Source organism: Canis lupus, chromosome 2 (assembly GCF_011100685.1).
Source record: "Canis lupus familiaris isolate Mischka breed German Shepherd chromosome 2, alternate assembly UU_Cfam_GSD_1.0, whole genome shotgun sequence".
Classification (NCBI taxonomy): Eukaryota; Metazoa; Chordata; class Mammalia; order Carnivora; family Canidae; genus Canis; species Canis lupus.
In genome coordinates this window covers 67,183,970-67,209,503 of record NC_049223.1, presented here as the reverse complement: position 1 = coordinate 67,209,503, position 25,534 = coordinate 67,183,970, and the positions used below count along the sequence as shown (strand labels likewise).

Below are 25,534 nucleotides of genomic sequence, written 5' to 3'. Positions count from 1 at the left end.
TGTATATATATATATATGTATACACACATATATGACATATATATATACACACACATATACACACAGATATATGACTTTTTATTTGGAAGGATGGTTTTCTTGTTCTTCGTGGATAATAAAGCTAAATTAAGGATATGGAGCTAAGTCTACTGCAACTTTTAACTCAGTCTTGTATTTAGTGATTATTGTAAAGACATCACTTGAGGGAGGCTTTTCATCTGTTTACTTCTCATATCTGTACTGATGGAGAAATCATTAATGTATATAGAGAAATACCTTAACTAAGACACATTAGAGAAGAATTTTGCATTTAAGGTTTAGATCAGTGCTGCCCAAAATAAATATAATGTGAGCCAAAATGTGAGGAAGTAGATGCATTAAAAAGCAACAGGAGGAATTAATTTTACTAATAGCTTATTTAACCCAATATATCTGTGCAGAGAAGTGTTACTATAGCAGGACTGAGGTCGCTCCCTTTAGAAGGGTCTGTGTGCAAGGTCTGCCCTTAGCTTTGGCAACTGGGAACTTGGCTTTCCTCCATTCCCAGATGATAAGGTTCACAGGGCCTAGAGTTTGCGTGAACAATGTCATTTATGTCAAATACCTTCTTTCCTGCTATGAGTCTACAATTTTGGTACAGGCAAGGCTGAGAGTGCCTATGTGACCGGCTCCCAATAAAAATCTTGGGTGCTGAGCTCTAACGGGCTTCTCTCCACAAAACGGCTGTGCATGCTACTGCATTTTTTCGTTGTTGGAGAAATGCACATGCATAGTGTGCTCTTCATGGGAGGGAGGGAGTGTTAAGGAAGCCCAAGCGAGGATTTCTCCAGAATCAGACAGTAATTCTCCTTTGTTGATCCCATATCCTTTCAGTCTCAAAAATCTTAGCATAAGTAAGTATTCAAATACATGCTGATTCCTGTGACTCTTTCTAAGAAGTCACCTAACATTTGGTTGGTGTTCAGGAGCCTTGAAACAATACCCAAAATATTCTCATTTAACACATATGAAACATTATTCATGAGATATTTTACATTATTTCATTCCACTTCTTTCAAACCCAGGATCTATCTTTATAATTATCGCACATGTCAGTTGAGATGGGCCACATTATGAGTGTTCAGCAGCTACCCGTGGCTGATGGGCACTCCTGGAAAGCACAGATGTAAGATGCTGGGAAGAAGTAAACCAAGGAGAAAGGAAGACAGCTGAAACGCTTTCTTGCTAACCGAAACTCTATCTTTGTATCAAGCACTGCTTTGTAGTCATTTGAAATAGTGAAGCAGCCTTACATAGCTGTTTTAAGTGTGAAAAGTTGATAAAATCTTTTTTGAAACTGCTTAGATTCATAGGGCAACAAGAAGTAGCAACACAGTTTACTCACGGTAAATATCACTGCTGAGCTCTTGACATTTCCAGCTACTTGAGAAACTCACTAAATCCAAAATAACTGGATTAAAAATCCAAATAACTTTTCCCTCTTATCTCTCCAATTTTCATTTTCCAAGTCAGACGGCAGCTATAGGTATCTTTGACCCATTCTGTTACTTTTGTCTGCTCAGTCACCAAATCCTGTTGATGCTACGTCCACAAGTCTCTCTTCTGTCACTGCTTCGGTTCAGACTGTCCTGGTCCCCCCATACCCCCAGGGCTCCCCACTATGGAAGTCAGCCTCCCTCCTACAAAGCCTCTACACCACAACTGAAGCATGGCTCTGATTGTCATTCTGTAGTATGAAACCCTTCAAAACTCCCCAATGCCTTTAATATGAACTCTAATTTTAGCCTTTAATTTAAAGGCCTTCTAACTCTAGTTTTAATCTTTCTTGACTCATTTTTCTCTCTTCTTTCTTCTACTACTTCTTGTGATCCAGATAAGCCTGGGCTCTATGCATTTTATTCCCTCTGTAGCCTCTGTTCGGAATAATAACTTCAATTATTCAACATTTCTACCTTCTAAAACCTACCTGTCCTCAAGAATAAACCCAAGTCCCTACCTTAACTACTTGCTCCATAATCAATGCTGCCTGCTAGAAGTAACCTGCATATTTAATCAGGAAGCACTTCATTTTCTGTCTCAGTCTTTGTCATAGTCATTCCTGCAACTGCCTCATTTGCATATAAGTTACCTCACCTAAGTGACTATAATAAGATCTTTTAGAGCAGGGACTGTTTCATCCATTTTTGTGTCTTCATAGCAAATACAATATCTTGTAAGATAAATGTTAAATAAATGAATGGAAGGCAGGTAGGAAGGGTGGTTGGTTTCATAACCCAGCTAGCCATTTGGCAATTCATCAAGTCTTTTAAAATTATAGATAGGGATCCCTGGGTGGCGCAGCGGTTTGGTGCCTGCCTTTGGCCCAGGGCGTGATCCGGGAGACCCTGGATCGAATCCCACGTCGGGCTCCCAGTGCATGGAGCCTGCTTCTCCCTCTGCCTGTGTCTCTGCCTCTCTCTCTCTCTCTCTCTCTCTCTCTGTGACTATCATAAATAAATAAAAAAAAAGAAAAGAAAATGTTTAAAAAAAATTAAAAAAATAAATAAATAAAATTATAGATAGAAGAGTTGAGCTATAGCAAAAGCTTGTATAGGTCACATACCATTCATGAATTTAACATAGAATCCATGGAATAGTAATATAATATCTTGAAATTATAAGTAAAGGGAAAAATTGCTAATTCCTAAATTTCTTTTTTAATTTAATTTTATTTTTTTTAAGATTTTATTTTTTATTTATTCATGAAAGACACAGAGCGAGAGAGAGAGAGAGGCAGAGACACAGGCAGAGGGAGAAGCAGGCACAGGCAGAGGGAGAAGCAGGCCCCATGTAGGGAGCCCGATGTGGGACTCGATCCTGGGTCTCCAGGATCACACCCGGCCTGCAGGCGGCACTAAACCGCTGCGCCACCAAGGCTGCCCCTAAATTTATTTATTTATTTTTTATTTTTATTTTTTTAAAAAAATATTTTATTTATTTATTCATGAGAGATACAGAGAGACATAGGCAGAGGGAGAAACAGGCTCCATGCAGGGAGCACGATGTGCTCCCGGGTCTCCAGGATCACACCCTAGGCTGAAGGTGGTGCTAAACCACTGAGCCACCTGGGCTGCCCCTAAGTCCTAAATTTCTTAAGAAAAATATCTGATAGTACCTTACTCTTACACCTTTATATTTACAAATTTTGCTTTGCAAAAATCATATTTTACCATGTTACTGTATTCATTAGTCAGTATATAAAAGTGAAAATATTTCCTTCTGAGGATAATGTAGAAGATCTACCATTTATTTTTAAAATATATGTGATATGAACATATACCTTCAACTACACTGGGGCAGTTTGGATGAGTCTTTAAATGGTAATTTTCTTTGAACAGAAGTGGCCATGAGGAAAGGGACTAGTTGAGAGAGATTAATCATTCAGCACTATCCAAATGCAGATTAAAATTAAATCAAGCCAAAAACATGATGGTATTTTTGAAGGCCATTTTTAAAAAAAATCAAAGCTAATGTAATATGATTTGCACTTATGACAAAATCAACAAAACAGTCATTTGGACTTTTATAGGAGATAGGCAATAGAACCAATTTTTTCCTAGAATTTGTTCATGTGAATTATCAGAAGTTTAAGGGAAGGATCCTAAAATCTGTCCTCAAGAGTGTCTCCACTTTTAAGCTAGGTCAGGATCTATACATGAGCTACCCCATTCTTTAATATGAAAAGGTTCTCACATGCCCACAAAATAGTAAAAATGACTTTTATTTTTTTAGTTTTAATTTTTAAAAGATTTTATTTATTCACAAGAGAGAGAGAGGCAGAGACACAGGCAGAGGGAGAAGTAGGCTCCATGGAGGGAGCCCAATGTGGAACTCGATCCTGGGACTCCGGCAGAAGGGAGGTGCTCAGCCACTAAGCCACCCAGGCATCCCGTAAAGATGACTTTTAAAGACATAACTAACTCATAAAAAGACAAAACCCCATTATAACCACAAAGAAAATATCTAAAGAATATACACAAATGGAAATTCAAATGTGTTGCCACAAAAAATCGATTAACCACAAAAGAAAGTAATAATGAAGGAAATGAGGGACAAAAAGCTTTAAGACATTTAGAAAACAAACAGCCAAAGGGCAGAAGTCCTTCCTTCTTACTAATTACTAAAAATCTAAATGAGTTAAACCCTCTATTCAAAAAGCAGAGATTGACAGAATAGATCATAAAACCCTCCTACAAGGTCCAATTATATACTGTTCTATAAAAGACTCACTTTAGATCTAAAGATAAAAATTGGTTGAAAAGGGCAGCCCTGGTGGCGCAGCGGTTTAGCACCGCCTGAAGCCCGGGGTGTGATCCTGGAGATCCCGGATCGAGTCCCACGTCAGGCTCCCTGCATGGAGCCTGCTTCTCCCTCTGCCTGTGTCTCTGCCTCTCTCTCGCTCTCTCTGAATAAATAAATAAATAAATCTTTAAAAAAAAAAATTGGTTGAAAATGAATAAATGGAGAAAGATGTTCCATGCAAATAGTTACCAAAAAGACAGCTGGGCTGGCTATACAAATACTGACAAAAGTAGACTTTAAATCAAAACTGTGCAAATGACAATGAGGGACACTGTTATTGGTAAAAGAGATTCATCAAGAAGATACAACAATTATAAAAAAATATAAACCAAAAATCAGAGTCCTAAAGTATAGGAAGCAAACACTATTAGAATTTAAGGGAGAAATTAGATACTCTACAAAAATGGTTGGAGACTTCAATATTCCACTTTCAATAATGGGTAAAACAGCCATACAGAAGATAAATAAGCAAATACAAGACTAATACTATAAACCAACTGGACCTAATAGATACATACATAAAGTTCCACCCAAAAACAGAGAAATACACATTTTTCTCACGTGTATATAGAGCTTTCTCCAGGATGGACCAAATGTTCTGCCACAGACACATAAAAATCTTAAAAGACTGACATGATACAAAGTATCTTTTGTATCTTTTTCAAATAAACTGGAAAATTCATAAATATGTGGAAATTAGGGATGCCTGGGTGGCTCAGCAGTTGAGCGCCTGCTTTCGGCTCAGGGTGTGATCCTGGAGTCCTGGGATTGAATCCGACATCAGGCTCCCTGCATGGAGCCTGCTTCTCCCTCTGCCTGTGTCTCTGCCTCTCTCTCATTCTCTCTCTCTCTCTCTCTCTCTGTCTCATGAATAAATAAATAAAATCTTAAAAAAAAAAAGAAAATTTGAATAGATCTCTAACTAGCAAGAAGACTGAATCAGTAATCAAACTATCTCCCAACAAAGAAAGGCCCTGAACTGGATGGTTTCACTGGTGAATTCTACCAAATGTTTATAGAATGTCAATTCTCAAGCTTTTCCAAAAAGTTGAAGAGAAGGGGTCACTTCTTACTCATTCTAAAGACCAGCATAACCATCTACTAAAGCCAGAAAGATACTATTAGAAAACTACAGACCAATTCTCCTCATGCATATTGATGCAAAAATCCTCAACAAAATACTAGCACTGAATTCAGCAACATATTAAAAGGATTATACACCATGACAAAGTGGGACTTATTCCTGGAACAGAAAAATGGTTCTACACACAAAAATCAATGTAATATACATTAACAGAATGAAAGGGGAAAAAATGACATGATCATTTCCATTGAACCAGAATTTGACAAAATTCAACATCCTTTCATGATGAAAACACTCAATAAACTAGGACCAGATGAAAACTTCCTCAACGTGATAAAAGCCATATATGAAAACCCCACAGCTAACACCTATTCAACAGTGAAAGGCTGAAAGCTTTTCTCCGAAGATCAGACACAAGACATGGGTGTCCCTTTTCATTTCTTTTCAGTATAGTACTAGAAGTTCTAGCAAGAACAATGAGACGAGAACAGGAAATGAAAAATAAAATAGCATCCAATATTGGAAAAGTACCTGTTCGCAGACAACATAATCTTATATGTAGAAAACGCTAACAAGATTACACACTAATAAACTAATTCAGCAATGCTGCAGGATACAAACAGCAAACAAAAATCAGGTGCATTTCTACATACTAACAATGTAGACTTGTATACAGAACAAAACCTTTTTTTAGAAGATTCTATTTATTCATGAGAGAATACACAGAGAGAGGCAGAGACATAGGCAGCCGTCTCTGGGGACCCCGATATGGGACTCTATCCTGGAACTCCAGGATCATGCCCTGAGCCAAAGGCAGATGCTCAACTGCCGAGCCACTCAGGCATCTCCAGAATAAAACATTCTTGAAAAAAAATAAAAACAACAAACAAACTGGGAGACATTTTGGGTTCATACACTGGAAGACTTAATATTAAGATGACACTACTATTTAAAAGCAATCTATGGATTCATTATGATTCCTATAAAAAAAAACCCTGTAAGCGTTTTTAGCAGTGTTTTCTGAGGAGAAGAAAAGGGCTTCTTGGAAATATGGTTGGGTCTACGGCCATACCACCCTGAATGCGCCCGATCTCGTCTGATCTCGGAAGCTAAGCAGGGTCGGGCCTGGTTAGTACTTGGATGGAAATATGGTTGGTTCTAGGGCTGGGCCAGGGAAAACACAATCAGGCGTGGGCTATCTTGTGGTGATAGAAAGAAAGTGATTTAAACACCCCCCCTCCCCCCCCCCCGCCAAAACAACAAAAAACAAAGGATAAAAGAGACAAGTTGAAGGAGCTCCCAATGGCCAAAGCTGGGACTTTGAGCAACAAAATAATGTTAGTATTATACTAATTGTATGTTATATATAATTTTATATGTATAATAATAATGGCATAAAATAAAAATCCATAAACTCATACTGATATAAATCACCAAAAGATAAATGAGGGGAAAAACAGTTCTTCCTCACAAAAGAATTACAATTAATAAGTGTAGAAGGAATAATGGAGACAGTAAACTACCATTAGGTAAACACTATGGTATCACCTATTACAGATGAAAACCATTAACAGACACTATAATTATGAGCAAAGGGATATGCATAGTCTCAAAGAGCATTATTAACTAGAAATGAAAAAATTAGTAACATTATAGTGGAGAATCTTGACAGAGAGCTCCCCAAGGAAGTGAGGGAAGTTAACGAGGGACAAATCTGCATTACACACATCCACCTCACCGGTGTGATGTGCGGGAAAAGGTGTAATGTCCTCTCTGTGATACTGACAGAAATATATAACCTCAAATGAATCCATGAGAAAACATCAGAGAAACTCAAATGGACAACATTCTACCAAATAAATGGCCAGTGCTCTTCAAATGTATCAAGGTCACCAAAGAATGAGGCACCATCACAGACTGAGGAGACTAAAGGAGAGATGACAAGTAGATAGATGCAACGTGGATCCTGCATCAGAAAAAGACATTAATGGGAAAACCAGTGATGTGTGGATATGGTCTATGTATCAGTCAATAATACTGTATCAGTGTTCATTTTCAGTTTTACTATACTATTAGGGGAATCTGAGTAAAGGACATATGAAAATTCTGTCCTATTTAAAAAATTTTAGATCAGCTTAAAATTATTTAAAAAGAAAAAACAGCCTACCTAAATTTTGATGAGCATGGTTTGGCAGGCTCATAATGATTCACCAAGCTGAATTAATACTACTTTTTTTTTTATTTTATTTTATTTTTTTTTACTTTTTTTTTTAAATTAATACTACTGATAATTATTTTTAAATTTGAAAATCTTGAAGTTTCCATTCTGCATTTCCTGTCATATGTTTACACCTTTGTAATAAGGCAGTGTTGCAATGTATGTATTAATGTGGTTTTTCACCTAGAACAGATAATTCTTTGAGAACAGTGACTAAAACTTAGTTATTTCTGCCTTCTCTTTGACTTGCAGTCTTTGTCAAGAGGAAATGCACCATAATTGAATTCTGAATGAATGAAAATTGTGTAAAAAGATCTCAGTGTTGTAGTATTTACTTACGCTCCACAAAGGAAGTAAAGAGCATTCTGAATCTGCTCAGCCGACTGCCCTCATCGGCCCACATTCGGATCACTCCAACTCCTGTTTTCAGCATTACGTCATTGGCCACGGTGCTGCAAAACTTGGCCTTCAGATTTTCAATAGAACTGCTTCCATCATAAACTGCAACAAAGTTTCTCTTGCATTCATTTGAGTGCTCCATTTGATAATCTAGGAACCTCAAATAAATCTGTAACATTAAAACAAAGAAAAACCCTGCTTTTGAAAAGATAAATTGAATGTTGTAGTTTCACTATCTTGTCAACATGGTAGATATGACAGCTGACAGAAACCCAACAGCTAGAAGGCTGGCATCGAAGGAGTTAAAAGAACTAAGGCTGCCGGTCTCCTTTGGTTCTTAGTGGAACTAAGCATTAAGAAACTGAAAGTTAGTGTTTTGTCTATAAAGAAACCTTTTGCTCCATGAGGCTCACTGGCTCTATTACATGTTTTTTTTTTTTTTTTATGATGGCACCGACCAATTGGGAAAATGAATCAATCACTCAGCAACTGTTGGGATTTTTTTTTTCCCCAGTTTTTTAAGTTTAAACCCAAGTTTAATTGTAACATATATATATATCCTGTAACACATCAAAACCATTTTTATCTTATCTATACTCTTCATAACCATACACGTCCCCCATGATCTCCTGTCATTTATCCCCTATTCTATATTGCACATTTATGTAGTTTTAAGGCTTCACCCCATAAATAACAATTTCTACATTTTCAATCAGGAAGATATAAATTGCAGTATCAAAATAAGCACTATCTATTTTGTTTAGCATTCTTTTTGAAATTTTATAGGCAGCTTGCTACCTGGCACTAAGTTCTTAAAATACAGTTGGCCCACTTTTGTTTGAAGATTTCCTTTAGATCATAGGCTTAGAAAGACTGGGAGCATTCATGTTCAGGTTGTGGGCTTAGAAACACATCATGCATAGCTCTAAAGAAGTGAATGCAGTAGCTATTATTCCTTACAGGCAGGGAGAAAATTAAGGTTCAGATGATTAAGAATTTGCCCAAGGTTACTCAGAGTGATGTGACCTAGGTTGGCCTGGCTCAAACACTTGTGTTCTCTCCACTCCCTGGGATGTCTTTTATGCGCACACACACACACAGTTCACTTTTTGCTCTAGTTGCCCCTATGTGACTCTATAATTAAAATTTTAGTGAGCAGAGAATAAAGATTTCCTTTGTCATTAAACACATAATAAGTATTCATTCTGGTTTCTATCTCTGAGGTAGCAGTATGATGCCACCTCCATCTATTTATTTATTTATTTTTAATTTTTATTTATTTATGATAGTCACAGAGAGAGAGAGAGAGGCAGAGACACAGGCAGAGGGAGAAGCAGGCTCCATGCACCGGGAGCCCGACGTGGGATTCAATCCCAGGTCTCCAGGATCGCGCCCTGGGCCAAAGGCAGGCGCCAAACCGCTGCGCCACCCAGGGATCCCTCCATCTATTTATTTAAAGATTTTATTTTTAAGTAATCTCTATGCACAGCATGAGCTTGAATGCACAACCATAAGATCAGGAGTCACCTGCTCTACTGATTGAGCCAGCCAGTCACATCCTGCCTCTTAATTTAAAAGACTTTATATAAAAACAATGTAATGTCAGGTATCTCTTCCCGCTAAAATACCTTGATGGCACAAACTAAGAGCAAAAAATTAAAAAATACACCTCAAAGGGATATATATTGACCAAGTAATTTTCATTTGGAATGATCATTTATTTGAAATGATCATTGGTTACTTACTTCCATGAAAATGGTAGAGAATCAGAATTAAATAGGATTACCATTTCAAAACTTCACAAAATCTTCACAAATATATTACATAGAAACAACAGGTTTCCTTAAATATAACACTAGTTCTCAATTTCTCCATTGTTTACATAATCGAAACATTTTGTCCATGGTTCTGTGGTAGTGAGCAAGTATCACTAATACCGTAATTCTCTTCTCTAGTATACTGTGAGGCCTTCCAATGAGAACCATGTGCTAATTATATCTAGTGTAATTCTTGCTCATAGCAAGTAATGAATACATGACTAGGTTTATAAAACCATGAACTGGTAGATCTAAGAAAAATAATCAAGAAGTCTGAAGTATCTGCTCTCTGCTTTTTTTTTTTAATCCAAAGAAACATGGTACTGTACAGGCCATAGTTAATGCTCCTTAAAGATATATTTTTTAAGTCATATGATCATGACATTCTTTTCTGTTATGAATGCAGCTAAATATTGAAATGGTTTAGTTCAACTAATTTTCAGGAAATATTTCTTAACAAAGGGTGCGTGGGTGGCTCAGCTAGTTAGGCATCTGACTTTGACCTAGGTCATGACCTCAGGGGTCCTGTGATCCAGCCCTACCTCCCTGTCCAGCTCCCCTTTCAGTGGGGAGTCTGTTTCTTTGCCTTTTGTCCCTTCCCCTGCTCATCTTCAATCTAATAAACAAATCATCTTAAAAAAAAATTCTAACAATAAAAACCTGACAAATTGAAATGGCGGGGGGTGGGGGTGGGGGCACAAACTACTTCTCTTTCTCCCAGGCTGTATGACAGGTCTGCTAATGCTCCTGGTCTCTTATTCCACTCCTACACCCTCCTCAGGGAAGTGGAGTGAGTTACCTTGAGGATATGGAGTCTGGTCTCTTTTTCCTGCCTTCTTTCTTTCCCTGGACTGGTGAGTAGGAAGCAGTGACCTGAATAAGTGGGTTTTCTCTGCAGATGCAAACTTTCCTGGGGCTGGACTGGTCTAGGCTAGACTTAGGTGGGTGGTAGAACTGATGGGTAGAGAATTAGCAAGTCTAATACAACTCTCTCACTAAGCTGCTTCCTCTAGCCTTTGCTGTAATAAAGGAGCTATTTTGAATCTCCATATTCTCAATGTGAAAGGAAAAAGGAATGCTGTCTATTGGTGCCTCAGAAGACAGCTCCCACCAATGCAATGAAATCTTCTATGGACAATGAAAGGAACTACGGACATTATCTTGGAGGTACTGGGTGTTTCCTTCCAGACAAGGAAGGGAATACTGCAATATATAGTGAGTCAAATTAAGTTTTTGGTTTCCCAGTGCATAAAACAGTTAGCTTGTACTGTGGTCTGTTAAGCATGCAATAGCATTGTTTACAAAATGTACATTCCTTAATTCAAAAATTCTTATTGCTAAAAAAAAATGCTAACCAGCATCTAAGTTTTCAGCAAATCATAATCCTTCTGCTGGTGGATGGTCTTGCCTCAATGTGGATGGCTGCTGACTGATCAAGGTGGTGGCTGCTGAAGGCTGTGACAATTTCTTTTTTTTTTTTTTAAGATTTTATTTATTTATTCATGAGAGAGAGAGAGAGAGAGAGAGAGAGAGAGGCAGAGACACAGGCAGAGGGAGAAGCAGGCTCCATGCAAGAAGCCTGATATGGGACTCGATCCCCAGTCTCCAGGATCACAACCTGGCTGCAGGCGGCGCTAAACCGCTGCGCCACTGGGGCTGCCCTGTGACAATTTCTTAAAAAATGAAGTTTGCTGCACTGATTTGACTCTTCTTTCACAAATAACTTCTCTGCAGACTGTGATGCTGTTTAGTAGCATTTTAACCACAAAATTTATTTTAAAATGGAATCAATCCTCTTAAGCCCTACAGCTGTTTTATCAACTAAACTCATGTAATATTCTGATTCCTCTGTTGTCATTTCAACAGTCTTCACCAGGAGCAGATTCCATCTGAAGAAATCACTTCGTGCTTATCAAAAAGAGCAACTCTCATATGATGTAACGAGCATTGGGTATTATATAAGACTGATGAATCACTGAACTCTACCTCTGAAACTAATAATATATTATGTTAATTGAATTTAAATAAAAAAATAAACATCCATTCTAACCCCAAATAAAAAAAAGGAGCAAACTCCTCATCAGTTCACATTTGATCATGAGATTGCAGTGATTCAGTCACATCTCCAGGTTCCAGTTCTAATTCTAGTTCTCTTGCTGTTTCATCACATCTGCAGAAGTGAAGTCTTGAATCTTTAATTTGTAAAACATGCAGTATTTGTGAAGCACAGAAAAAGGAGGAATGCCTGTATAGCATTCCAGATCAAAAGGAGACACACAATAATTGGCACTGCAACCGACTACTGACATTAGATCCCTGTCTTACAGGACAGAAAATCAATTCTTAAATGTAAAAACTAATGCATACACATAAAATATAGAAGTATAGTTCTATAACCTTTGGTTAGGAAAGTTTATTAAAAACAAACACAGGGATCCCTGGGTGGCGCAGTGGTTTGGCGCCTGCCTTTGGCCCAGGGCGCGATCCTGGAGACCCGGGATCGAATCCCACGTCGGGCTGCCGGTGCATGGAGCCTGCTTCTCCCTCTGCCTATGTCTCTGCCTCTCTCTCTCTCTCTCTGTGACTATCATAAATAAATAAAAATTAAAAAAAAAAAAAACAAACAAACACAGAAGACACAAGATATAAAGACAAAACTAATCAATTATGTAAAATAAACTTAACTTCCAGAACCAGCCAAGATTAAATACAGTATGGCTTACTTCTCCTATTACAACTAAAAACTGAGGATAAAATATGAAAAGCAACTACATGAGAATTCTGGAAAGTAAAAGATGGGTGTAGGTGGGAAGTCAAACTTGAATGACCCATAAAGAGGGTGAGGTTCAGTTTTTTTTTGTCTCCTGAGCTGATTCAAGAACTCACGGCAAAAACAGATGCCAGGGACTCCGGGAACTTAGAGAGAGCCCCAGCCAGAAGACTGGCAAGAGGGCCCCCTTTCCAAGCTGAAGAGTGGGGTGAAGCAGGGATATCTGGTTTGTTCTTTCCACTCTATCAGCTCTGCCCTGGGTCAGCACCAGTTGTTTTTTTTTTTTTTTTTTAAATTTTTATTTATTTGTGATAGTCACAGAGAGAGAGAGAGAATGAGGCAGAGACACAGGCAGAGGGAGAAGCAGGCTCCATGCACCGGGAGCCCGACGTGGGATTCGATCCCGGGTCTCCAGGATCGCGCCCTGGGCCAAAGGCAGGCGCCAAACCGCTGCGCCACCCAGGGATCCCCCAGCACCAGTTGTAAAGATCTGTGTGCAGCAGCTATAGCAGCATCTAAACCCCCAAGAGAAATCCCATCTCTCTAACTAGCAGGATTGAGAAAAGGATATGATGTTGGGGGAGTATGGAGGGAATTCCTATTATTTTTTTCCCTTCTCTCTTAGATACTCAAAACTCACAACAGGTTAGGAGGCAGAAATTGAAGGAAACAACTTTCTGGCCACTAGAGGAAATGGGAAAAGGAAACCATGCTATCTGGAAAATGTGAAGGAGGTCTTGGACAAGAACACGGAGCTAAAGAAAATGCACTAATTCTGGTTTACCACTCCCCGCACCCCCAGCTGTGTATTCATCAAACAGAACTAAAGAAATATGACAAAGGTGTTGAGAATGAAACTATAGTACAAGCCACTGTCCAAATCCCTGAGTGGCACATGCCCTGGGCAAGACCACAAAGACCCAACCACCATTGGAACCACCACCCACATAAAGTGACATGGCACATGCAATCTGAATCTAACTGGGTAGATTGCCTGACAAAAATAAAACGAGTAACAAAAATCAACATTTTCCAGGTATTTCTAACAGGGTTCACAGTGTCATATATTCAAACTGTCCAGGACATAAGAAAAAATTACTCACATATAAAGAACCAGGAAATGTGAATTCTGAAATGAAAAAAAAAAAGAGTCAAGAGATCCCAGTCCTAATGAGACCCAGATATTGGAATTGCCAAAGACTTTAAAGACTTTTTGTTTTGTTTCTTAAGAGAGAGAAAGAGAGAGTGCACACATGAAAGAGGCAAAGGAAGACAGAGACTTTTAAGCAGTTTTCATGACCAGTGATGAGCCTGACATGGAACTCGATCCCATGACCTTGAGATCATGACCTGAGCTGAAGTCAAGAGTTGGATGCTTAATGGACTGAGTTACCCAGGTGCCTCAGAACTGTCAGAGACTCTGAAGCAACAATATAAACATATTCCATAAGGTAAAGGCAAACACTGAGGGAGTAGAAAAATCACAGTAGAGAAATATAAATTATGAAAAAGAACCAAATGGAAACTTTAGAACTGAAAATGAAAAATACCTGAAACAAAAAATTTGCTGTATGGGCCCAAGAATGGGGAGGATAGAGGAAAGTCAACCAACTAGAAGATGACTCAGGAGAAACTATCTAATATGAGATACTGAGAAAAAAGGATTGAGGACAAATGAATAAAGCCTCAGGGACCTGTGGGACAATTTCAAAAGGCTTAACACATCACTTAAGTTTCAGAAGGAGAAGAGACTCCTACAAAAAAAAATTTTTTTGAAGAAATAATTGTTAAAAATGTCCCAAGTTTGGTGAAAGGCAAAAATTTACAGATTCAAAAAGTTCAGCAAACACCAAACAGGATAAGAACAAACAGAAACAAGGGCCACACACTTCAAAATTGAACTACTTGAAGTTGAAGATTTAAAGTCTTGAGATCTGAAAGAGGAAAATGATGTATTCTGTAGAAGCAAACTACCTGAATGACTGTGGATTGCTCTTCAGAAATCATCAAAGCCAAAGACAGTGCATCAAAAATTTTAAGCCCTGAAAAAGAGAACTTGGGAACATTAGAATTTTATATCCAGCAAACATATTCTTTCAGGAATGAGGGCAACATAAATAAAAACCTTGGTAAAGACTTAAGAGACTTAGAGTTTGTTGTATACAGATCTGCTATGAAAGAAATGCCTAAACAAATTCTTTAGATAAAAGAGAAAGGATACTGGGGCACCTGGGTGGCTTAGTGGTTGAGGGACAGGTCATGATCCCAGGGTCCTGGGATTGAGTCCTGTGTGGGGCTCCCCATAGGGAGCCTGTTTTTCCTTCTGCCAATGTCTCTGCCTCTTTCTGTGTGTCCCTCATGAATAAATAAATAAAATCGTAAAAAAAAAAAAAAGGGGGGGGAGAGAAAGGACATTAGAATGAATCTTGGAACTTCATAAATGAAACAGAAATGATAAATACCTGAATAAATAAACCATCAAGAATAAAAAAGGAGGGCATCACTACAGACCTTACATTAAGAATAAAAAGGGGGCATTTGGCTGGCTCGGTCAGTGGGATGTACAATTCTTGATCTTGGGGTTGTAAGCTGAGCCCCATGTTGGGTGTAGAGACTACTTAAAAATAAACTCTTAAAACAAGAAGAATAAAAAAAATACAGTGAACAGCTCTATGACCCCAAATCAGATGACTCAGATGAAATGGACAAATTCCTTAAAAGGAACAAATTGCCCAAACACTTCTAACAAGAAATATGAGGCATTTTTTGGAAATCCCTTAAAAATATGGGCTGGTTACTAGGGGAAACAACTATGAGTTTAAGGTTTAAACTTTCAGTTCCACCACAATTTCTGGGGAGGGGCAGGGGTGTGGCTGAAGGTTAAATCAAGCACCAATGGTCAATGATTTAATCAACCATGCCACAGAAAAAAGCCTTCATAAAAACTCAAAAGGTTTGAAAGCTTCCAAGTTGGTGAAACAGAATTTTTCCATTCTGCCATTGTGCTAGGCTCCACACTCCACGGGGATAGGAGTTTCTTTGTTCAGGACCTCCTCACCTATGTTTTTTCATCTAGCTGTTGATTAAAAAAAAAAATTTATTTATTTATTCATTGGGGGGGGGCAGAGACATAGGCAGAGGGAGAAGCAGTCTCCATGAAGGGAGCCCGATGTGGGACTCAATCCGGGATCACGCCCAGAGTCGAAGGCAGATGCTCAACCACTGAGCCACCCAGGCACCCCTGATTTTTATCCTTTAATATGCTCTTACTTAAAATTTAAGTAAGTAAATTGGCTTCCTGAGTTCTCTAAGCCTCTCTAGCAAATTAATCAAACTCAAGGAGGGGCTCATAGAAACCTGATTTATAGCCAATTGGTCAGAAGCACAGGTGACAACCTGGACATGAGACTGGCATCTTAAGTGGAGGCCAGACTTGTGAGACTGAGCCCCTAATTCTTGGAATCTGATGCCATCTCCAGGTAGATCAGAACTGAGCTGAATTGTAGGACACCCAGCTAGTGTCTGAGAACTGCTTGGTCTTAAAAAACAAAAACAAAACCAACAAACAAACAAAAACAAAAACAAAGGAAAAACAAAAAACTCTACAAATTGGAAATGGTATCAGAATCATCACCCCAGGGCAGCCCGGCTGGCTCAGTGGTTTAGCACCGCCTTCAGCCCATGGCCTGATCCTGGAGACCTGGGATTGAGTTCCATGTCAGGCTCCCTGCATGGAGCCTGCTTCTCCCTCTGCCTGTGTCTCTGCCTCTCTCTCTCTCTCATGAATAAATAAAATCTTAAAAAAAAAAAAAAATCACCCCAGAAAATAGATGCAAAAATCCTCAACAAAATATCAGCCAATCTAATCTAGCAACATATGTAAAAAGTATAATACTTTCATATAATCACAACTAAATGTGGTTTATCCTAGGAATGCAAGGCTGGTTTAAATTTTGAAGAGTAAATGTAATCCACTATTATAAATAGACTAAAAAAGAAAAGCTACATGATCAATTTGTTAAACAATCAACATCCATTTAATGAAAATCTCAGAGAAACAGATCAGAACTTCTGTAACCTGGTAAACGGCATCTATAAAAACCCAGAGCTGACACCATACTTAATGGTGAAAACCTGAATGCTTTCCCCCTCAAAATCAATAACAAGGTAATTCCTATTCAGCACCACATTGGAAGCTGTAGAGTGCACAAGTGTAGACTTTAAAGCTCCAATAAACAAGACAATGTGGCACTGACAAAAGGACAGACATCCACAAAACAGAACCGAGCCCAGAAATAGATTCTTACAAATAAAGCTATTCTTATTATTTTTAACAGAGATACAAAGGCAATTCAATGGAGAAAGAAGTCTTCAACAAATGGTGCTAGAAAAATCAGACATCCATAGCCAAAAATAAAAAGAGACAAAGAATAAGAATCTTTTTTTTTTTTTTTTAGAGTGTGGATTGTATTCTTTTTTTTTTTTTAATTTTTTTTTTTAATTTATTTATGATAGTCACAGAGAGAGAGAGAGAGAGAGGCAGAGACAGGCAGAGGGAGAAGCAGGCCCCATGCACCGGGAGCCTGATGTGGGATTCGATCCCGGGTCTCCAGGATCGCGCCCTGGGCCAAAGGCAGGCGCCAAACCGCTGCGCCACCCAGGGATCCCAAGAATAAGAATCTTGAGCTATACCTAATACCTTATACAAAAATTAACGCAAAATGGGTCATAAACCTAAGTATAAAATTGTAAAAGTTTCAGAAGGAAATGTAGGAACAAATTCTTAGGACTTTGGGTCAAAGAGCTCTTAGATACATCATAGGAAAATTCATTTAAAAACTCTAACTTGACTGCATGAAAATTAAACTTTTTCTCTGTGAAAGACACTGTTGAATGAAAAGCCACCAACTGGGAGAAAATGTTTGCAAATCACTTGCCAAAAGTCTTAATTCAGAACTCGAAACTGAACAGTAAGAAAACTACCTAATCTTAAAATGGCCATGGCAGACACTTCATCAAAGATTTAGACATTATAAATCTGCAAGTTAAAACTTACAGCATATACCTTCGAGTAACTATAATTAAAAAAAGAACAACTGATAATACCAAGTGCTGAGAACTATGTAGAGCAATTGAAAATTTGATAACACCCCTTGTTCCAATGCCAAACAATATAAGCACTTTGGAAAACAGCTTGGTGGTTTCTTATAAAGCTATCATGTGAATCAGTAGTCTCAGGGATGGATATCCAGAAAAATTAAAAACATGTTTACACAAAACAACCTGTACAGAAATGTAACAGTTTTATCCATAATAACCAAAAATTGGAAACAGTCCAAATGTTGTTTAGCTGGTAAGAGTAAACTACAGTAAGCATATCTATATAATAAAATATGTTCAGCAATAAAACAGATAAACTATTGGTACATGCACTAACAATAATCTCAAATGCATCATCTAAATGAAAGAATTCAGACTCACACAAACTGTGATTCTATTTATATGAAGTTTTGGAAACTGCAAAACTATAGAATAGCAAAAGATCATTAGTTGCTAAGAGTCAAGATTGAAGATTGGTTTTGACTGTAGAGGAACAGCATGAGATAATTTCTTGGGGGTGATGGATTTTTTTTATAAAGATTTGATTTATTAATGAGAGACAGAGAGAGAGAGAGAGAGAGGCAGAGACACAGGCAGAGGGAGAAGCAGGCTCCATGCAGGGAGCCTGATGTGGGACTCGATCCCGGGTCTCCAGGATCAGGCCCTGGGCTGAAGGCGGCTCTAAACTGCTGAGCCACCCAGGCCACCCAGACTGTTCTGGATTATGGTAGCTGTCATAGGACTATGCATTGCAAAAAATTTTACTATATGTTACTTGACATGACCAAGTATCCTGACACAACCAAGTGCCAGCAAGGATTGAATAATGAAAATGCTCTTAACTTGCTTTATTATTTTTTTTAAAATTTTTATTTATTTATGATAGAGAGAGAGAGAGAGAGAGAGAGAGGGAGGGAGGCAGAGACATAGGCAGAGGGAGAAGCAGGCTCCATGCAGGCTCCATGCACCGGGAGCCTGATGTGGGATTCGATCCCGGATCTCCAGGATTGCGCCCTGGGCCAAAGGCAGGCGCCAAACCGCTGCGCCACCCAGGGATCCCTCTTACTTGCTTTAAAAGAATAAACTGCCACAAACACTTTGTAAAGCCTTTGGCATGCTCTGGTAAAGCTGAAAATGGTCATGTCCTACAATACAAAAACTACACTTCTGGATATATTACTAAACAAAATCATCACACATAGGCATAATAAAAATACAAAAATGTTTAGAGCAGCATTATATTTAATATATTAAAATGTGAAAGCAGGGGTGCCTGGGTGTCTCAGTCGGTTGAGCGACTGACTCTTGATTTCAGCACAGGTCATGATCTCAGTGTTGTGAGCTCAAGCCTCACAGTGGGCTCTGCACTTAGCAGGGAGTCAGCTTGAGATTCTTTCTCTCCCTCTCTCCTTGCCTTAAATAAATAAACTTAAAAAAAAAAGCGGAAGCAAATTAAATGTCTAAAAGAATGGATAGTGATTTATTTCCACAATTGATACAAATTTTAAAAATATACAGAATAGTATATATTTGCATAGTGCATAAATATGAAGATACAAAACTGTATATAGGAATTATAAAACTCAAACTCATGATAGGGTACGTAGAAAAGATAATGGGAACATGGATTTCCTCTATACCTATAATATTAATAGTTTTTCCTTTCTTATTTGATAATATTTACTTATCTAAGTGTTAACGAAATTATTCTTAGTTCTTGCTCTCTTTCTGAAATACTTCTTGGAGAAATTCTATATTCATAAATTTTTAGAAGTGTTGTTTGTAATATTGAACACTGGAAAATGTAACTTTAATCACTAAATTTTAAAAATTAAAAACCCAAAATATTATACACAATTGACATGGGAATTGGATCAAATTTTTAAAACTGTGTTTAACTAGGGATCCCTGGGTGGCGCAGCGGTTTGGCGCCTGCCTTTGGCCTAGGGCGTGATCCTGGAGATCTGGGATCAAATCCCACGTCAGGCTCCCGGTGCATGGAGCCTGCTTCTCCCTCTGCCTGTGTCTCTGCCTCTCTCTCTCTCTCACTGCGTGCCTATCATGAATAAATAAAAATTAAAAAAAAAAAACAAAAACAAAACTGTGTTTAACTAAATGGGCAACCAGATTTAAGAAATTTGAAGGAGGGACGCCTGGGTGGCTCAGTGGTTGAGCATCTGCCTTTGGCTCAGGGCATGATCCTGGGGATCAAGTCCCACATCGGGCTCCCTGCGTAGAGCCTGCTTCTGCCTCTCTGTGTCTCTCATGAATAAATAAATAAAATCTTTAAAAAAAAAAAAAAGAAATTCAAAGGAAAAAATGTTAAAGATTAAACACTCTAACCAGTTAATAGTCAAAATGGGATAAAGCAGTTAATGGGTGATGTTTCAGAAAAATCTACTTATGTATAAAAAAGAAGTCACTGGTGTTTGAGTATGCAAGTAGTTTTCCAGTCCATTGTTCTCGGTGGCCCTTCTATAAAAATACAGGCATACCTTGTTTTTTGTGCTTCTCAGATACTGCATTTTTTACATATTGAAAGTCTGTGGCAACACTGTATCCAGCAAATCTATCAGAGCCAGTTTTCCAACAGAATTTGCTCATTTTGTGTCTCTGGGTCACATTTGGTAATTTTCCCAATATTTCAAACTGAAATTAATAGATTTGAATTGCAACAATCTCATGATAAAACTTTAACAGAAGAGGACTTTCTCATGGGTGAGCAAAGAAAGTGATTCTTCAGATGGAAGGTACTCCCGGTGAAGATGGTGTGAAGACTGCTGAAATGACAACAGAGAATTCAGGATATCACATGAACTCAGTTGATAAAGCAGCCACAGGGTTTAAGAGGATTGACTCCATTTTAAAAGTTGTTCTGTGGGTAAAATCTACCAAACAGCATCATACGGCGCAGAGAAATCATTTGTGAAAGAAGAGTCCATTGATGAGGCAAACTTGATTATTCTCTTATTTTAAGAAATCGTCACAGCCACCCCAGCCTTCAGCAGCCACCACCCTGATTGACAGCAGACATTCACACTGAGGCAGCAAAAAGATTACAGGACTTGCGAAAAGCTCAGATGCTGGTTAGCATTTTTTTTTTTTTTTTTTAGCAATAAAGCATTTTTGAATTAAAGGTATGTACATTATTTTTTAGACATAATGCTATTGCACCCTTAACAGACTACAGTACAGTATGAACATAACTGTTATATGCGCTACAAAACAAAAAAAATTCATTTGACTCCCTTTATTGCTGTATTCACTTTGTTGTGGTCTGGAACTGAACTGGTAGCATTTCCAAGGTATACCTGTACATTTGTCATATACCAAGTTTCCATACATGTGTAGTTTTCTTTTTACTTTTAAAAAGTTGAAATATAGTTCATAGTGTTATATTAATTTCAGGAGTACAACACAGTGATTCAACAATCCTACACATTACTCAGTGCTCACCATGGTAAGTGTAGTCACCAAACAACATTATTACAGTATTATTGACTAAATTCCCCATGCTATACTTTTCATGCCTGTGGCTTATTTATTTTATAACTGGAAGTCTATACCTCTTAATTCCCCTTATCTACTTCACCTATCCCCTCACCCACCTGCCCTTTGGCAACCACCATACATGTGTAGTTTTAGATACTTTATTCAATTTTATTAGTTTACATATCCTGCTGACAACTGCATTCCATCCAATGACCACAACTTTATCTTGGAGGATTGTTTTTACTCAAAATTGTTATGGTTCTTCTGAACATTTTCCTCTTCTGTGTGAATTAGCCTGCCAACTTCCCTGGAAAGCTCTCTTGGGATCTGGACTGGAATTACTTTAAATTGATAAATTAGAGAACAATGAACATTTCTGTGATACTGAATCTTCCCATCCATGAAAATGATCTCTCTCTCCCCATTTCTATAGGCTTTCTTTTATGCATTTCCATATAACTTTAACATTTGCTTCCTGGTACTTTCTGATTTCTTAATGTAAACGGTGCTTTAAAAAGTTTTATTTTCCAACTGACTTTGGCTCTAATAAAGAAAAGCAGCTGATTTCTACAACTGATGAACTGTTCTTTCTTTCCCTCATTCTGTTGCACTGACCAGGATTTCAAAATACTACCAAATAAAACACTGACAACAGACATTCTTGACTTGTCCTGAGCTTAAAGGAAATGCTTTTAAGGTTTAACCATTAGTTATGTTTGAATTAGGATTTTAGTAGATACTCTTCATCATGGTTAAGATGCATTCTCCTGTGATGGAATTTCTAATTTTTATCAAGTTTCACTGAGTATTGTTTCTGCATCTACTGATATATCTGGATTTTTTCCTTTAATCTGTTAATATGGAAAACTATATCATTTGATTTTCTAATATTAAACTGTCCAAGAATTTAATTTCTAGGTCATGATTTCTAAAAAAAAGTTTATTAGGTTTAGTTATTGCTTAGTTTTTTTGGTCTCCCTCCCCCCTCCTATAAATGATCCTGGTTTATTTATTTATTTTTTTTTAAATTTATTTTTTATTGGTGTTCAATTTACTAACATACAGAATAACCCCCAGTGCCCGTCACCCATTCACTCCCACCCCCCAGATCCTGGTTTATATATAACTCTCTCTCATGCTGTTTAGTTTTGATAGAATTGGCTAGGGAATGTTTTTTTCCTTCAATTTTCTGAAACTTTATATAACCTGTTCCCTGAGTACTTGGTAAAATCCAGTCTGATCAACTTTTCTATTTACATAGTTAAGTACAAAATCAATTTTGTTAATTTGGTAAGATTTATTCAGGTTTTCTATTTCTGATTTAGTTTTTGTAAACTTTATATATGTATGCAAATATGTATACATATATACATACAGCCTCCTGTATATTTCAGGAAATGTCCATTTAGACTGTTTACGAATTTATCAGCAAAAAATTACTGTTAGTATTTTCTCTAATAGTTGAAATAGTTTGGTTACGGAAAATTTCAAATGTGCAAAAGGAGACAAAGTAATATCCTGAACATCCTGTTCCCATCCTAGCCTTACCAGTTATCAACATCCCTCCCACATCTGCCTCTCACATACTGACACAGATCCCAGAGACTTCACAGGTCAACAGTTCTATGTGTATTGCCAAAAAATGCTTAAAAAATTATCTCATACTATTATCAAACTAATCTCTTATCAAATACCAGTGTTCAGACTCTGGTCTTGTAATGTTTCCTACTTTTATAGTTTGAATCCACAAGTTCATTTCATTTTTGTTTTAATCTACAGATGTCACTTTTTCCCCCTTTGTCATTTATTTATTGAAGGAACCCCCAGGTTTTTTTCTTTTGTTCAACAGGTTTTCTTCAGTTTTGAGAGTTCTAAAAATCTCTGCTATTGTTGATTCATGACCTTTTCCATTTCTTTTTTAAGATCTGAGAGTGCATGCCCCTAAGAGCACAAACAAGGGGAGAGGCAGAGGGAAAAGGAGAGGCCGACACTGCTGAGCAGGGAGCCCAACACAGGGCTGGATCCCAGGACCCAGGGACCCGGAGATCACAACCCGAGCCCAAGGCAGCCGCTTAACCAACTGAGCCACCTAGGTAAACTCATGACCTTTTCCAATTTTAAGTATTATTTAGGTCTTTTATGCTAAATCAACCATGGCAGAAGTAGGCCTATAGTTATATTTTACAAAGGGCCAGCTTTTCGCTTTGCTGATTCTTTTTAAAATATAATTTATTTCTCCTTTCGTTATTACCCTTTCTTTGGATTTCTTTGGTTATTCTTTTAACTTCTTCAGTTGAAACTTAGTTCATTAAATCTTTTTCTTCCTCTAAAAGAAACATATAAAAACTCCCTTGTAGTACTTTTAGCTGCATCCTACATATTTTGAGGTATAGTATTTTCAATATCATTAAGTATGTTCAAATTTCTATCATGAGTTCTTCTGTGACCTTTAATTGCTAAGTGGTATATATTAAATTACCAAACATACGGGTTTTAAAGTTATCTTTTGGTTGTTCGTTCCTGATTTAATTGTATTTTTGTCAGAGGATGTTCTACATAATACTAAGCATATTTGACTTGTTTTTAGTCTAGAGTATGGATCAGATTTTATAAATGTTTCGTGCATGCTTGTAGAGAATGCATATCTTCTGGATATTGGGAGTAAGACACCATGTTTCATCAGGCATAATGTGTTGTTTAAATCTTCTGAGCCTTACTATTTTTTTTGGTATGCTTAATTACTGAGAGGTGAAATTAATTACCCACTGTAATTGTGGATTTGTCAGTATTCCTCAGCAACTGTCAATTCATATTTTGTACATTTTGAGACTATATTAATACATAAAACTGAAAACTGCATCTCATGAATTTGTGACATTTTTATTTCAATAGCTATATTAGATCTCTTTTGGTATTTGTCTGTTATATCCTTCCTGTTTTATTTTCAAATTTTCCCATAGTTATCTTAAAACAGAATATACTTGGATTTTAAATGTAGCATTTGGTCCATTTATTATCTTTTCCCAGAAAGATCTTAATTTTGCCCACATTCTAAAATGACAGTTGAGTGCTGATTTTTAGATTGGCAGTTATTTTTTTTTCTCAGCACTCTGAAGACATTATTCTATTGTCTTCTGGCTCCAATTTTATTATTAATGATTCTCATAGCTTTTTTCTCTAGTTGCTTTAAAGATTTCCTCATTGCCTGTTGTGGCCAATGTAGCAAGATGTCAATTAGAACTTTTTTCTTGCTTTGGGAGTCACTTTGTGTCAATGCTTTTTGTCAGCTTGAATGTTTTGATAAACTGTCAATACCTACCCCACCACCACCACTTCCTGAGCTACATTGTGGGTTATTTTCTCAGGTCTATATCCTTTAATAACTATACCTCTTACCTGAGGAAGTTCTACTTGGTTATTTTTAAAGGGTACCTGGTCATTTCTTTTTTGTCTTTTTGATTCCTTCTTGTAAGATATCTAAAACACTTAATTTCTTAGGGATTTAACTTCTTGCTGTTTTGTCTGCTAATTCACTCCTGGTGGGTTGTTTGCTTAAATGTTTTCTAATTTTGAGTTGTGAGCTTACCTTCAGCAGGGTTTTACTGATGGCAATCCTGCGGCCTCCGTGGTTATTTTGTATTTATTTCTGCCAGGTGTCTAAAAAATTTTTTTGAGGCCAGGACCATTTTGTTAATTCTAAACAAAAATTGTTTCCTGGATTGGGCATGGCATGTAAATTACATACATCCCAAACTCTAATAAAAACAGGTCTCTAGATTAAAGTTTTAGGGGAAACAACAGAGGCTTATACTGAGACTGAGCCCAGAAAGATAAGCTTCTTCATTATTAACCTGTATTAGTAGAAGATGCGTCTAATCTACCATTTCACAGCAATTATATCTCCCTTTGAGGGTTCCAGTTTTATATGAGGGATCTCACAAAGGTCATGTGAGCCCCAAGCCTTTTCCATCTCACTGTGGATATTAACACCAAGCTCCTGGCAGGTCTGTTGGTAAGTAGTGGGGAGTGGGAGTGGGGAGATAAAATTGGCAAGAGGCACTTTTGCCATCAATTTCAGTTTTCAGTTTATTGCTCTGGTTTATAGTTCTCTCTTCATTTCTAGCCCATAAGAATTACCTTTTTTTTTTTTTTTAAGACTTTTTTTATTCATGAGAGACACAGGGAGAGAGAGGCAGAGACACAAGCAGAGGGTGAAGTAGGCTCCATGCAGGGAGCCTGATGTGGGATTCAAACCCGGGACTCCAGGATCACGCCCTGGGCCGAAGGCAGACGCCCAACCTCTGAGCCACCCA

The 25,534-nt window shown here is 37.7% G+C and overlaps 1 protein-coding gene and 1 long non-coding RNA gene across 4 annotated transcripts in view; one reads left to right on the top strand and one right to left on the bottom strand.

The window, feature by feature from the left end:
• Positions 1-25,534, bottom strand: part of NETO2 (neuropilin and tolloid like 2) — a 58,194-nt gene that overhangs the window by 11,538 nt on the left and 21,122 nt on the right. For both annotated transcript variants that reach the window (XM_038531134.1, XM_038531135.1), the window contains exon 7: positions 7,983-8,211. In XM_038531134.1, coding sequence (XP_038387062.1) covers positions 7,983-8,211 — 229 coding nt within the window. The remainder of the gene's footprint in view (positions 1-7,982; positions 8,212-25,534) is intronic.
• The window catches only part of LOC102154216, an 87,696-nt gene continuing 85,434 nt past the window's right edge, over positions 23,273-25,534 (top strand). The window contains exon 1 of one of the 2 annotated variants that reach the window (XR_005355861.1): positions 23,273-23,314. This is a non-coding gene — a long non-coding RNA (uncharacterized LOC102154216). Of the gene's footprint in view, positions 23,315-24,329; positions 25,234-25,534 lie in introns of those variants that run through there. The other variant, XR_005355859.1, reaches the window with a different exon arrangement.